Source organism: Toxorhynchites rutilus, chromosome 1, assembly GCF_029784135.1.
Source record: "Toxorhynchites rutilus septentrionalis strain SRP chromosome 1, ASM2978413v1, whole genome shotgun sequence".
Classification (NCBI taxonomy): domain Eukaryota; kingdom Metazoa; phylum Arthropoda; class Insecta; order Diptera; family Culicidae; genus Toxorhynchites; species Toxorhynchites rutilus.
In genome coordinates this window covers 160,015,193-160,031,976 of record NC_073744.1, presented here as the reverse complement: position 1 = coordinate 160,031,976, position 16,784 = coordinate 160,015,193, and the positions used below count along the sequence as shown (strand labels likewise).

General features: G+C 38.3%; 1 protein-coding gene across 3 annotated transcripts in view; it reads right to left on the bottom strand.

Moving 5' to 3' along the window:
• LOC129763161 (protein scalloped) overlaps window positions 1-16,784 on the bottom strand; it is a 441,519-nt gene that overhangs the window by 85,436 nt on the left and 339,299 nt on the right. For all 3 annotated transcript variants that reach the window (XM_055761969.1, XM_055761971.1, XM_055761970.1), the window contains exon 3: window positions 16,487-16,616. In XM_055761969.1, the coding sequence (XP_055617944.1) occupies window positions 16,487-16,616 (130 nt within the window). The remainder of the gene's footprint in view (window positions 1-16,486; window positions 16,617-16,784) is intronic.

Below are 16,784 nucleotides of genomic sequence, written 5' to 3'. Positions count from 1 at the left end.
GTTCCTATGAGTCGTTTTGTCCATTATCGGATTATAACAAGCGCGTCAGCAAAACATTTGACAAGTGTGGCAACTAGTACTTCTTCCACTGCTGCTGCTGCAGAATGAATGTGATAGTTGCCTTCGCGTTGTTTTGATTCCGTTTCTATTCCCCACATTTCACAGAGTAAGTAAAGAAAACCCTCCACAACCGCGTATGCAAACACACACTCGAAGTGCTGCGCGGAAAGTGGACAAACCAGTTTTTATTTCTTCTCGGAGGCGTTCCCTCGCCCTGATTCTGCACGCTGGCGGGACGTGGGACGCCTACGGAGCGTGGAAGAAATTGGCCGCGATTTCCTGGAATACACCCCCGGGCACGCAACAATTATGTGATTAAGCGGGAATCGCGGGCCGCAGTTCTGATGTTTAATTTTTATTCCAAGATGTGGTGAAAGTAATGCTTAAGTAATGCTCCGCGTAAATAATTTAATCATACTGAGATGGTTCCCTAAAGCCGGAGCTGGCTAATCGCAGACAAAATGTCTGTTCTGCGTATGAACAATCTGACAGCATAGGCTGTCAAATTGTTTACAGATCGGTTTTCCAGTCGCGTCATGCGAGGCTCATTGATACATTATTCGACATTTGTCAATATTTCCAACCAATATGTTTATTATTATGGAATAATATGTTTGAATCGTTTTTTCATAGGCCGGTTTTTAGAATCCGTCACCATCGCTCGTTCAAACCGTATGAATCCGAGTGAAACCGTTTCTTCCAGATCACGAAGAACTGAGCACACGTTTTGCACAAAAAAAACGAATGCAAACGCGGTAACACACGGAACTATTGAAGAATGCTAAAGAGGCCCTTACACGATCAGTAGCATCGACATTATCAGTAATGGCAATACTAGCAAGACACACTCCATTCGACATCATCATTATTCTTCAACCCTACACGATAATTTTTATTGCTTCGAGGAATGCAGCAACTCTAGCCTTCATAGTCGTAAGAGAAACATACACATTTTCGAAATGAAAACAATCAATGAAAATCAATTTTATTGTATCAAATAAACATGAAGGGTTTTTCTGCAAACAATGAAAAAATCTAGAACGAAAGTTGTTCCTAATAATGGTTTCTAATTATGATTTCAACAATTTGATCTATTAATACAATGTCTTTCAGTGATGGATGAAGAAGATTCAAAACAATATGTTATGAGCATTCGAAAACCATTTTGAAAATCTTTTCATTGATCTATTCACAATTTAAAACTGTATTTTTCAATAGCAATCTCAATAGCTTATGCTTGATTCATTACCATTTAATACCTTCGTAGATGTCGACACCGTATCTCACACGTTTGCTTCACCCACTAATTTGGGCAACAGATGTCGACACTGCACCGTCGCGAATTACCATTTTATGCTTCGTGCTCCATCGTTGTGAAGCGAAAATGATAACGGATTTTCAGGTAGAAAAACAAACTTTTAAAATCAAAAAGTATAAAGGATTTTTTTTCGCTATGTAATAGAGCGACAAGTTTTCTGTAAATGATGAAAAAATCTTGAGCTAAAACTAATTCTGGTGGTAATTTTATTTTATACTAATGAGTTTTAGTAGGCATTTCAGAAAAATTATTTGGTTATTTTAAATGCAATTCTTCTCATTGTTTAGAAATCTGTTAGTTTAACTCTTTTTAAACTCTAAATAGTAGCCCTGAAAAGAGCCGTTTGTTGTATGTACTTCAAACGGTTTGTAACGAACAAAGAAAGACAATAAGCATCTGGCAGGAAGTTCAACTGTATAACTGAAAATGATCAATTAATATCAGCGGGACACATAACAGGGTGGAATGATATGAAATGAGGTATATGTGAATCGGTAAACAAAAAAAAATGTCGTCATTAATTACATTGAATATGAAATTTCAGAGGGAAGAAATGAAAAAAGAAGTTAAAAATACCCAAGATTTCGTGATTGAAATCATGAAGTTGCTTTATTTTTAATGGATAGCTAAGGTATTGTGATTTATTTCCATTGTATTATTCTTATTATTAGGCATCGAGAGCAGTAGCTTTTTCGGTGAAATAATGTTCGTTCGCATCACAATCAAGTCGTATTGGTTCTACTGCTCAATCTATCATAGAAGGAATTGAGTCATTGAGAATTAGGAATATGAGTCATGAAGGTTATTAATATTTCATTTCGTTTCATTTTGTTTCATTTCTGCCTCCTCCTAATCAATGAACGATCACTGTATGGGTGACACTTTCCTCGTTGCTTAAATGAAATCTTGCATGAAGTTTGAGTGATGCAGGAAATCTTGCATCTGATTACTTTAACATCTTGCTAATTTGTTAGATATAACGAATTATTGCACGCAATTATGTGTTACATACAACATTCATGGGAACGAAGTTGGAAGAAAGAATGCATAATACATGATTTACATGCGCATCCGCTCGCAAAACATATCTCTTTTATTTGTTAAATTGCTCGCTTGTTTTATTATTTTCACTAATGATGTCTCAAACGAAAAAAAAAGTTGGATAAATTTGCCGTCTAATGGTATACACTATAACATATATCGTGAGAATGATTCTGCGTAAAATGCATTTTAAAACTCTTATTAAACGTTACATTTTTCGTAGAGTGACCCCCCTATATAGAAATCAAAGACGTAGCCCTACGTCAAAATATCAATTTATTCTAAAATAAACCCCGAACTGAGAAACACTTGGATTGAATAATATAATTTCATAGTTCTACATAAAAAGTGGGGTCGCATCAAGGACACAAATAATATATACATGTATTTCTACAACATATCATTATAGAGTTAAAGTGCACCAATAAAATAATATGTTCCAAGCGTTATAATTTAGAATGAAGTTGTGGGCAGTGTAGAAACACTTGAGATTTCGTACTCTTTGTTTCTCGACATGGTTGGCCACTACAGCGGTCTGAATCATTACTCTGAGTTGCAGTGATTTTGCGTTATCTCTGAGAGAGTCAGTCAGCAAAGTGAACGCGCTACTACACATTGCTCCGCTTCAATAGTCATTGGTGTTCAGAGGGAGTTGTGTATCTCAGAGTCCGAGAACGTTTACGTCAGGTTGCGTAGTTGGTACAGAGTTGGCGCCTAGTGTTACATTTTTTTGACGTAGAACTACGTCTTTCAGGAAGGGTGCCAAATCAGAAAACAGGTCACGTTTTTATGAAATAAAGTTAACGTTAATAACTATTTTCACTGCGAGCGAGTTCTCATGATTTGCATACCAATCGAATTGGAAATTCTCTAATATTTGTTTGATATGCTATACATTACAATTCGCTAATCTATAAACGGTTTCAATTCATGAAAACTGGAAGAATTTCCTTTTTCCCATCCATTTGTTCTGCCGATTTATGTGCTAACCCTACCCGTATTTCGAATGCTTATAACTCGAACATTAAATGTTTGCATCAATTGATAGGAAATATTCCTATGCGTCTATCACAACTAATAAAATGTTATATTTCATGAGATGAACAATTGAATTACTGTAAAATGTCAATCGTTATCTATACGCCCTAACTGCCAAGTTTTGATTGGCCCGATTTACGGCTTCCCCAACACAGATTTCAAAATCGATGTACCTGTGGAAATCCGCTTTGCAAATATACATACAAGTCGGGAGAATTTTTGTTCCCACTGAGCTGTGTTTCCCAAAACACGGACTTCAAAATTAATGTGCCTGGGGGAATCCGCTTTGCAAAAACATGTAAGTCGGGGGTATTTTTTTATGTTGAATACTTTTGTGCTCGCTTGTCGTTGAGCAGACCGGAATATGTTTCCATAAAACGTTCTTTCAAACTGAGAAGCCTGGGAAAATCGTAATTTTAGATACTAGAGGTAAATGAACTTTCGCGGCTCGAGAGCTACGTAAACATGAGATGTGCAATAATTTCAGAGGGAAATGAAAAATACAATGATCGTTGGACAATTCTTCCGTTCACATATTTTGGTAGTCCTAGGCATCATATCAAACGTAAAAGGACGTTCATCAAATTTACTTGTAACGAAGAACATAATCTATTACAATGCATGAATTGATATAACATGGCAACTGTTCAAACTTTTTACTTACAAAGCAAATATGTTGAATTCAATTGAATTCGAAAATTGTTTCATTCAATCGATAATTTAATCAATACAATACAAATACTTACTAAGACAACGGTATAACACATATACACACACAGCTCGATATAAGAAGAGGAAGCCCTCTGTATCAAAGTGTGCTACAACAAAAGAGCTGCATACGGGAAATTTTTGTGCTAGTGCGGATATGGAAGAGTGTGCAGAATTTTGGAATATAGATACCGTTCAGAATCATATTTCGGACACTTTGTTCTAATATCTTGAAATGCTTAATGCACTAATGATATAGCTATCAAATTAATATCACAATTGCTTCTTTAGAGTAATCCCTTGGTTTCACTATCATTTCACATGAGAACTACATTTTAATTATAGCATAATCGGCAGAACTACTTATTATCGTTTGTGTTTGACGTTTCCTTAGCGTGAGCACGTAGAATTTACCCGTTCATCAATATTTCAATTTCTTCCGTGTTTCATCAGTTCTCATCATCGTTAACAGTTTACTGTGATTGCTTGGTAAGTGTTTCGCAATTGACTGTAAAATATAATCAAGTGTAATGTAATTTTCGTCCAAAAAATTACAAAATAAAGTGTCCGGAATTTGAATTCAATCTGTCCGAAATTTGATTTAGTGTCCAAAGTTTGATTCTTATTCGCTTCATTTGAAAAGCATTTTATTCGATGATTTTTTTTATGTTTTCAATCAAATAGGTACCAAAGTAGGAAGCTCAAAAGCATATTGAACTAATTTATTAAAAATATCAACCAAATAGTACCTGTGCATAAAGTTTAGATCATATGCCTTGAGCGTCCGAAATATGATTCAGAACGGTATACACTGCATTTATTTAGATTCAACGTACATTTCATAGCAGTATGCTTTCAAATCCGCGTAGGAAAGTTTGAATTTGTTCGAATTTCAAATGAAACTGTTGACTACTGAAGTACTAACAATAAAAAAAAATATTATTTCTAAAATTTCGTTGCATTCTAAAATAATATTCGAAGTGGTAAATGGATTGCAAAATATGATTGCGTAGTTCTACGTGGAAAATGCGGTCCTGTCGTAGATATAAACCCTTACAATTTTTTTGGATTTGTTTTTTCCCATTTATTTATTTCTTAGGCTCATTAACATTTTATCTGTAACAGAGCCGGGTTTTTTTTTACCGTGTACATGTACATATGTTTATATTTCTATAAATTGTAAATTACACAGTAGTAGAAGTAGCCATTTTGGCGTTAGGTTTTTCTGTTCCATTACATTATGGTAAATTACACTGTAGTAGCCATTTAGGCGTAAGGGTATTCTATCTGTTCTTCCATTGTTCAGCAGACCGGACAGCGGAGACAGTTGATATTGATCATTGTTGAGTTATTTATAGAACAGCAGCCCGATGTTTCTTGCAGAGCATGAATCGATCTTTGTTCCATCGTGGATCGATTTCCATCGCTGATGATGGTTGCGTGGACGTAGTTATTCTATAACAACACAAAGATGGTCAATTGAGGGCCCTGAGTTTGAACTCACGATCGATCGCTTAGGAAGCGAACGCGTAACCAAGTGGCTACGAAGACCCCCTTTTTTAGATTTAGCATGTGTAAAATTAATCTGAGCAAAAGAGCTGCCCAAAGTTATTGTTTCACTTGAGCTCGGAGCTCGGAGCCGTTCAGTACAATGAGCAGATTTACACAACTCTAGAGCCAGACAAAATGTCTGCTCTATCAGAAAACTTATAAACAATCTGACAGCATATGCTGTCAGTTTTCTTCCCCATTCCCGGTGACGTTGACGGGCAAATGTGTTTTCAATTCCAAAATCCGAATCATTCAATGCCGATGATGGTGATGAGCTTATCTTATCGTTTAACCAACAATGGAACATACATACAGCACCGAACGCGGAGCATCATTCAGCAACCAAAACAAAACAAACTAATTACGGGATCAATTGCACGTTTCCCTCTCTGTTGACGGCGCGTTACGCGTATGGGAACAAATCTTTGCGCACGCATTTGAATTTTCTGAATCTCGACGACGATTGTTTACAACAGTTGAACTTGAATTTCCGAAACGGGGAAATGAAATCTGAACGACGCTGACGTCAATGGACGAATGGTCGATTGTGGTTGGAAATGAATGAAGCTCCTCAGGTAGCGCGCGATTGAAAAAAAATGACAAGATTAGACGCAAAACAATTCTTTTTTTTTGTGCGCGAAACATCGTTGCGCCTGTTATTGTTGTTGTGTTTCGACGACAACAATTGTGGTGTTGCGGCAAGCGTGTTTGGTACAAACAAACAAACCTTGCCGCAAGAATCAACTTATTTTAAGTTGCTTCCTCTGTTGAGGATTTTTTTTTTGTTTCGTGTGGACGACAATCGCATTTGTTTCTAATACATGACTAATCGCGGCCGCCACTCGACGCGATAAGCAAATACGGTTTTTTGCACGTTCGATGTCCGACCTGTGTGTGTGATTTGACATTCGTTTTTTTTTGTTTCAAGGAAGAATGTCAGTTCTTCGATTATCAGAATTTTCCATGAACAGCCTGTGGAGACAAAAATAATTGGAGAAATTCTTCCGCGCCTCGAAAAGTACGTGCCTTGGGGCGCGCCGTGACAAACTTTTCCTTTCATTAGCTCGATTCAATCCCACCGCCACCAGCAGTCAATGCGCGATTAAACGCTCGACAGAACAGCCACCAAAACATCAAAAGTTTCACTGCTGCTGCTGGAAACTGAAAGTTTTTGCTGTGTGGAGTTTTTTTCCACCCTGCTGCCTCTTGAAATGAATAGCTTCTTCTAATTATCACTTCTAAGCGGGGATTGCGATGGGAAGGAAGAAAAATACAACGAAGATGCCGATTACGCGCGAATAGCGCGAAGCAGCGCCTACATCAGGATGACGTCGTCGTCGGGAGTAACATTAAACTGAAATTAAAATTAATTTACTCTTTTGCAACTTGTACACTCACACACACACACTCAGGAGCATCTTCTAAGGGAGGAGGAGCAGGACAGGACCCCGAGATTGGGGGCGGCTGCATGACTCTCGCAGCAGCAGCAGTCAAGCATGAAGCTGCGCGAAAGCGCTCTCGGATGGTGCATTTTTGCGACACGAACACTTTCTTTCGGAGGAATGATAAAACAGCTGGAGATGCTGGCTGAAAAACGGACGAAACGGGCGGGGATCGTAAATCATTTGAAAATTAATGAATCTTAATGCTCGCCTGCGTTCGAGCTATGCTGTTATGCTTGTAGTGGCTGTTTTTTTTCTGCTCTTCCTTTATTTCGTTTGCTGCTGCTGCTTCTCGTTTCAAAAGGGGCAGCAGCATTTGAAATGGTTGCAATTTTATTGGATGTAATTTCTCGGCGTTTCTTGCTGCTGTTGCGGCCGCTGCTTTTGTCTTTCCTAGTCTAGTAAAACATGAAACCAGAGGAAATTTTGTTTGATTGCACGCATAATTGCTAGTGGTTGTATGTATTTGGTGGGTCGGTCTTGAGTCGGTTCTTATCTGTTTTGAATTGTTGAGAAGAAAATTTTCCTAGGAAAATTCGAAAATTAGAGCTGTTTTCCGCGGGCAGTTTCACAAAAGTCGCATTCGCATTTGAAGTATTTCTTATTCTCGCTAAATTGGCTACGTTGCGTTAATTTGACATGGCAACACTTGCTTATGTGTTGTCATACATCATTCGCTTTAAGTCAAAGTGGGCCAAGTGATTTTATTTTGGAAAAAATGAACTTAAAGTTCAAAACCCTGTATATTTTTTTAATTGTAATTTTATATTCTCTTTTTTCTCTCCACGACCCCACAATTCAATGCCAATACCAATGTAACTCAACAATGCCTTAATATATTACGACCACATAATGAAATGCATTTAGTAATTTAGTAGGAAGGTCTATGATGGTCTATCATGTACTCACTCTGACTGAACCTATGACTGAACAAATCAAAATTAGAGTCTGCCAATTATCCAACTCATGCAATGCACTTTGAGATACCAATTTCGTAATGTTAGTTCGCGTTCGCCACAATGTCATATCTCAATATGGTCTACAACATCCACTTCAATTCTTGCCTGAGGTACGTATTATTGTAGGATCTTTAATGGAAATCCCATTTTAGGGTATTATGTATATCTGGCATACAAAGACTAGTTCAAATTCTGGCTCATCGATCAAATCAATCACAATAATACAGTGTAAAAAAAAATAACTCGTTTGCTAATTTGTCAGTCATACCGCAGAACCTCTCGTACATGAACACAATTCTAGAACTGGCCCTTTTCCCGAATTTTAGCAAATTCAATTGCTTCAAAATAGGTGAAGGATTCATACCATCCTTCCTTATTGAAATTGGCCAGAAAAACCTTCTTTTTCTTGAAGTTTGAGATCAGATGAGTGCATCGGTCTTCGACAATTAACGCATAGCAGCATCGGAAAGAAGTACTCCATGATCTGAATTAATTTCTTATTTGCTGTAATGCATACTAGTTTCAGGATGCATTCTCACAAATTTCCCCTTCAGTTTCGTTCTACCCAACGAGCATTTCTAGTAGTTAATTTTGAAATTAACGAACTACCTTTGTAAGGGTCACTAGAGTTGATTTTTATCTTCTAACTAGCTGACCCGGCAAACTTCGTACGCCCAAAATTTGGGTTTTGTTATCAATACCTTCAAACATTCACGTTTTCTTACTAAGTGCAAGTTCATGAGTCCAATCGCAGAACTGTTCATTGATTGATCTTCTAATCGACCCCGTTGAATTTACCCCCCGTTGCAAATAACTTGTTTCTTCGTTACATGGAATAAATGTTTGATACAGAAAATATGATAGAATAAGGACAGACCCCTTCGCTCTTCTTCCCTTAGAGAGAGGGGAGGAGTGTCCATTCACCATAAAAACGTTTCGTGCACCCTAAAATCTTCACATGCCAAACTTGGTTTCGTTTGTTTGACTTATTCTCGAGTAATGCAGAAATTTGTGTTTCATTTGTACGGCAACAGAAATTCACTGCGTAAAAAAAGTGTTATTTTCGTTTTATCTTCTCTACACATATAAAAATCTAGTGTCACGATGTTCATGGCCGAACTCCTCCGAAACGGCTCGACCGATTTTTATGAAATTATGCACAAGATGTTTGTTAGGCATGAGCATAGGTCGTAAACTATATTACATACCGCTAGGATACCGATTACCGGAAAGATTATGCGGAAGTAACCTCAATTCGTCTAAAGCTAGGGGCATCGACGAGGTACTGGAAACCTTATCGAATAAGCACAATGAATTATTGATATCCTTCAGATCACACATGCTCGGATAGCAAAATGTTAATAGCGCTATTGTCATCAATCCAGATAATTTATTAGCAGGAGAACATGTGTACTGATTCAATGATTCGAATTAATATTTATGAATACGTAGTTACAAGAGAAGAAACAAACCAGAGAGCTCGATGGACTTTCATTATCGAACGATGATTCAACGCAACTAGGGCAACGACATTATACGATGTCGTGAGCTGTGCCAACAATTCATGGTCGGCTTGTACGCGAAGGTATGGGGCGAGCGACTGCGACTACAACACGACAGAAGCAGCATGAGAACGAATGAATTCACCTGCGAGAAGCTATCAAAAGCAACGCCGACACAGCCTTTGCTATTGCCAGGCTAAAACGCAATGCTTTGTTAAGGAGATCGATAGTGTTATTGCCTCGGAAATTCCAGATCCGTCTACTGATCAACTACTCACCCGTATTCTGAAATACGATCGAGTCAGAATAACTCGAACGGATGTTATTTTTCATCCTGTAATCCTTTCGATTTAAGTCCAATCACGTTGTGATAATGTGATAATGTGACGCATGGCAATTTGACATAGACAACATTAGGCTTCGTGTTCGGATTTTCGGGTGGAATAAACACGCTTTTAAAACGAAAAAAATATTGATGGGAATTAGCGATACCCTTTCAAATATGTTTCATATGTAATACAATAACATATTTCCTGCAAGTGGGTAAAAATCGTGTACGAAAATTGTGTCTGATCATGTTTCTATGTTATAAATAAAGTTTCAGCGGAAATGTAGTTAAAAAATATGGCAAAAAAAAGTTGAGTTAGGGTCAGAACTATGTCATCTACGTATTCAAATAACATGAAGTAATAATCTGCTAAGGGGCTGTCCATATACCACGTGGAAAACTTTAGGGGGGGGGGGTGGGGTAGGTGTCACGAAATGTCCACGCTTGTCCATGGTGAGGGGAGAGGGAGATAATTTGTACGTGGACACATTTTTTTTAATACATTACGTCTAATCTGTATGCATGTATGTGGCGATTGGCCCGTGTCAAAACAAAAAAAAACTTTTAAGTAGGTAGAATGCAATTTTCAACCTATTCAGCAGGTGCTGGTACTGTCTAAAAAGACTCTGAGAGTGCCGGTCGGGCATCCATACTTCTCTCTTTTTTCTCTTCTTGATCTTTTTCATTAAAATCTATATGCTGAAACTAATGCACATACATTGTGAGTGATCGATTCAATTTCATTGTTAGTAAAGGATAATTTATTCCGTCAGGATGAAGATAACGTCATATGCTTAGTATTGTAATATAAAAAATGGTCGACATTGTTTTCTTAGATGCGGGCTTTGATCCAGTTTCTGTTCATGATACAAAAACCACTTCGTTTCAATCTCTTCAGAACTTCCAAGGTTTTGCAAAATTGGAAGACGAACAACAAATTCTTTTAAAGGTGCACGGCTCCTATCTTTGAAGCAGGGTTTAGAGCAGCGAAGCTCTTTATTGCCCTCTATTGAAATGTGGTAATTTGTGAAATACTCTTCTATGGGTTGGACCGGAAAGTTCGTGCCGCTATAGATGTCAATCAAATCGAGGAATCCATTAAGAATAATATTCGGTACACGACAGATCAGTTAAGATTCACTACTAATATCCAATAAATATCGTCCCTGAGCATCTGGTGCAGCTAGCAAACTGCTGCGGCGTACGGGTTCCACATTATTTGACCGAAATAAACTCAATGAATCACATCTTTATCTGCGACTCGTTCTGTATACGTTAAAAACACCGTTTTTGTAAAAAGTCGTGATGAGCGATGAAAAGTCTTATAATTTATAACAATTTTGAGTGGAAAATTGTTGGGATAATCGACATCAACCGTTATCTATTACCAAAGTCAGCCCTCACCCGCAAAAGGTCATCTACTATGTCAGGAACATCACATTTCTGTCAAACTCCAAAATTGCTTGCCAGGTTGTCGAGGAGACATGAGTTTTAACGTTCCTGTTATGAGCTTCTTACAAACAATCAGTTGTTAATTTCCAATAAATACAGCTCGACAATTATGTGGTCGAAACTATCAAATATACTTACTGTATCATTTGTGAACATTCGACAAGCGTAAGCTTTAAAAAAGTGTGATCAGGAGTTGAGTTAATTTGCGAATGAGAAACAAACATAGTCCTACGTCAACAATGCGGTCGTGTCTTGAACACCACCTTCTGTATTTTTTTTTCATTCTCTTAGGAAGAATGAACCGTTAACGAAGCTTTCATTGACAATTGAAACTGCTCGATTGGGATATATTCATTGACATCGTCAAAGTGTTTCATGCACGCGTGCGAAAGGACGCTCACAGCCGTTCAATTGAAAGTTTATTCCGTTTCATTTCATCAAAATACTGGGCTGCCGTAAAGTAATTGCCGATTTGGTTCATTGCAAGTGAAATATTATATTTTGTATATATAATGTAAAATATTTCAAAACTTGAAAGTTTAAGATTTAAAATGATGTACATCTCATCTTTATGCGTTTATTCTATGTAAAAATGTATTTTATTTGTGATCGAAAAGATCGGCAATAACTTTTCGGGCAACCCAAAATTTGGTTTGGTTTAAAAAAAGTTCTTAAAAAAGATAAGAGGGTATAGCAATCTCGCTTACCACTACGTCACTGCACAAATCTTCGCCTCACTGGTTCCATTTGTATTCTTATGAATATAAACTGCTCGAATCGAATCAAATCGAAATGTTTCACTCTGAAAATGACGATTGAAGACTTCGCTATAGGATAAAGAAGAAAACGAATGAAAGTCAAGCGATAGGAGCGTGCACGAAGGAGAAGAGATATTTGCTCCATTGAGCGTGATAGGGAGCAGCAATATATTGAGCCAGCGTGAATAAGGTGCAACTTGATATGTAGCAGGTTCGTTATTGAGTAACGTTTTGTTAATGAGAGTGACTTGGAGAGGCCCTTCTCTCATACGGTATCATGCGATAACTTGCAGTGGCCCTGACAGATCTGGACTGTGTAGGAAGTGTGATGAGAAGGGAGTGAGAGTTTGAATTCTCAACGCTTATTAAACATAAACATTATTATTTTTTGTATAGCATTTTCTTCTCTATTTTTGCGTTGTAAAGATACATATTTTAAACACATCAAAACCGAATTTGTAGACGCTAATTACCAATTGAAATAGTAATGAAATAATTGTGATTACTATTGTAATGTATGTGAATTTCACCAAAAAGCACCACGAAAACAACTTTTTTTCTGAAACAGATAACCTACATTTCACTCAAGGCAACTCTGTATCTAAAAACCCACTACACTCTCAGTACAGTTCTATAAATCAGCGTCAGCAGCAACCATACTATTTGTTGATTTTCTCATCCTGTTTTCGGAAAATATTTGTATGTTATTGAATCCAACCATGTATGATCTCATTGACGTATCCTGGATATGTTATGGATCAGATTCTGGAGGTAAATGACCACTTTATGGCAAAAACCGAATTTCATCATGCGACGTATCGAACTTCATGATTTGTGAAAACTAGCTAATTGGTAACCATTTGAAGTGTTTTTGGCCGCATAAGAAAAACCTGGATGGTCTCCGGATGGCCTGCAGATCAATCTTTAGATAGAGTTATGAGAAAGACATGATCAGTGCGGTGAAAATTCAAACTCAATCGAAAGAAATCGACGAAAATGACAAAGAATTTGTCATCGAAGATTGTTCGATCGTTTTAAATTGGTTAAAATCCTCAATTAAGATCCGAAAGGGTTCAATGTCGAACGAAGGCTATTCCTTCTCATTCGAATGTGATGAATGTACTGAATCGAAAGAAAACAAATAATTCATTTCCGCAATCTCGGCTTTCCGCATTGAAGCACGGTTTATTCACTTTCGTATAGGCAAGTCATGAACCGACGTAGTTCACGAACCGCGAAAGTTCATTCTCCTCTAGTATCTGAAATGACGATTTCCCCAGGCTTCTCAGTTTAAAAGTACGTTTCAGGGAAACATATTCCGGTCTGTACATCGACAAGCGAGTACAAAAGTACTTAGCACCAAATAATACCCCCGACTTACATGTATATTTGCAAAGCGGATTTCCACAGGTACATTGATTTTGAAGTCTGTGTTGGGGAAACCGTAAATCGAGCCAATTAAAACTTTGCAGTTAGGGCGTTTTGTTCATCTCATGAAAAATAACATTTTATTAATTGTGATAGACGCGTAGAAATAATTCCTATCAATTGATGCAAACATCTTTCCGATCTGTTAAGAAATGTTAGAGTTTTTAGCATTCGAAATACGGGTAGAGTTAGTACACAAATCGGCAAATCGATATGGGAAAAAAGGAAGTTTAACGTTAACATTATTTCATAAAAACGTGACCTGTTTTCTGATTTGGCGCCCTTCCTGAAAGACGTAGTTCTACGTCAAAAACAGATCGATCAATTTCACCCCGAAGCTATGTTTAGATATTTATCGTAAACATTTTTCCAAACAAACGTTCAACGTTTCAAGCGTTTGCAACGGTTTGTTCCCTTAGCACCAGTTCCGCTTATATAAATAATTGGGTATAAATCCAACAAAAAGTTTTGGAAATATTCACATTTTTCTAAAAGTCGTGTTCTATTTGGTTCCGGTTTACTGAACATACAAAAAGGCGACGAAGGTCGGCACGCGGTGGCCAGAATCATGTCACTCATCACTCCGTACACTGAGAGAAATAATTAGTAAATATAACGAATTTTTTGGTAAATACTACCAATCTATAGTCATTTTCGACCGTACTAATAAACACATATGTCAAGCAGAACCATGATTCGGAAGCCCAATATCGGCTACATTTTCTCGCCGAAAATGCACGTATCAGAATTATATCCTTATTATACCTCCGTATTGCCTCATGGGAACAATGAAAATGGTTAATACGCGCTTTTCTCACCAGTTTTCAGATATGACAATATCAAAGTTTACTAATGTTATCGAGTAAAATATACTAATCCCTGGTAGGGATGCGGGTTTGTTGACAATATGTACAAAAAATTTGTACATTCTACTAATTTTGCATTACAAAATGTATTTGGTAGTTTTCGACCGAGGATTTTTCTAAGTGTAGACTCATCGCAATAGAAAAAAGTTGATGGGTTGTGTCCGACACTTGACCGCATGGTTGACGAAAGATTACGTAACGATGTTTGTCGCATGTTGATTTTGATCATATTTGAACAAGACACGCCGCAGTTGTAGACGACTGCGTGTTAGTTGAATAACCTAATTTTCTGGAACACCACATATCAGGACAAGTATTCAGAAAGCTACCCTGGAATGGTTACGTATGTGAGAGATTTATGACAGATTTGGTAATTGGTAGATTTGGCATTGTGAGAACTTATCCATCGGAGGGTCGCTTTCAACCCGACTAGTCAGTTTTCTTCGAAAACCTGAACCATGAGAAAGAAGACCAGCCAACTGGGGAAAATTTCTGCGAGATTATTGATCACTTCTGCAAATATGAAGAGATTGAAATTATTGACAGCAGTCTTCAGAAAACAAACGCAGCGCTGCGCTTGAGTTTAATTTTCATCAGCGCGCGTTCAAAGAAAACTCGTATTCTCTCTTGGTGCGAAGAGCACAAGCTCAGACCTCAGATACTAAACATTTGTTCTCACTTGTGTGATGCGCGTCTCATTCTATACACACACACATGCACATCAAATTCTAGCGCCCGCTTTGTCTTCGTTCGTTCTAAGTAAAGCATAAAAATAACGGCGCGCCCTTATTTGAACCGTATACGCTTGTGTGAAGAAAAACTCAACAGAGAGAGCAATCCAGATTCAAGCGTGAAGTATAGAAATACGGCGCAAATTTCAGCGTAAAACTCAGCTTAAACTGGGCGCAAGAAAGGCGCTGACAACCAAACATTTCATCTGTGTTTCGGAGCGTGCTCATTCTCCAGAGCGCATGTGTGCTCAAGGAGTGGGAGCTCAACTGGGTACAAAAATCTTGTTGCGCATCAGCACCGAGTTGCATTCTGACGACTGATTGACAGTTAAATAAGGCAGAGCAATACATTAGTTTGGAGTTTGAATGAAGCGAGAAAATTTTTATCGGCATGCTGAATGATCCCTAATCGGAATTGAAGACAAAGCTTTATGAATGGATGGTACTTTGGGTGACGTTCACACAGTGCCCTTACGTGAAAGTTATGGCTCAATATGTACGGTGGACCAGACCAGGAATGCATTTCCTCGGCTGTAGCTGTCACACCAGAAAAAAACTAACTCGGAATTCAGTTCTCTGATTAAATTATGGTATCCATCATAGTTGTTGGAAATTAATGCCTAAATTGTATTGGAACTAATTTGTTTTTATCGTCCCAATTCCAACCAAATTTATGGTTTCGCGAGAAATGAGGCCCTCTAAGAATGTACTACCAGGAAGGTTCTCAAACTCGCTCCGTATCCGGTAGGCCTGAACTCCGATGAACCCGAAAGGTAATGAAACTTTTACGCCAAAAATTCCACCAGCCATAAAGGACGCCGTTTTTCCGCCGAGTCGGTTCGGTTCGTCGCAATTATCAGCAATTGCTTTCATGGTTATCACCTTCATTGTAACACGCGATGCGCTTCCTTTCGTATTTTTTTCTTATGTTTTTCGGAAGAACATTTCCCTGACTACCAGTCTTCCTCACTGGTTGCCGGTGCTGCTTCTCCGCGAACACAGCGTGCGTATCTTGGTAGCGTCGTAATTAAAACAAATTAACCCTCTCTTTAATCTTTTCGTTCTGCGTTTAGCTTTCGCCCTTTTTTTCATGTGAGGTGTTCCGTTAAACGGCTGTCAAACACGGCGCGGAAAGGGGGACCGCCTGCGGTGGTTACTGCGTTTATAATTAAGAATCACTTATTGGGGAGCCCTCGGGTGCACCCGCTCGAATGGCCCCAGAGATCAGAAGGAAAAACGAAACAATTGCCTTATGGGAACAATTGACACCCAGATCGCGTTCTGGAAGTTCTGGAAGTACTTACCATACATTTTCCCCTCCTCGGAGAGGATTATTTTCCGCCGGCCGCAGGGTGGGTAGATGGCCAGTGCCTCCTGGAAGCTCTGTTCGATGTCCGGACTCCAAACTCCCTCTGCGTCGGCGGACGAGAGGTCCTTTTCGTCCTAACCGGATCGGGTACCGTGGGCGGGGCGGAATTGATTTTTTTTTTGAACAGGAATTCAAAGCGCGATTAATATTTGTGGCAGCACGTGGTCAGAGGGCGAGGAAGGGGGATGAGACAAGAAAAGAGAAAATAACATTTAAGCTATCTCGAATTGAGC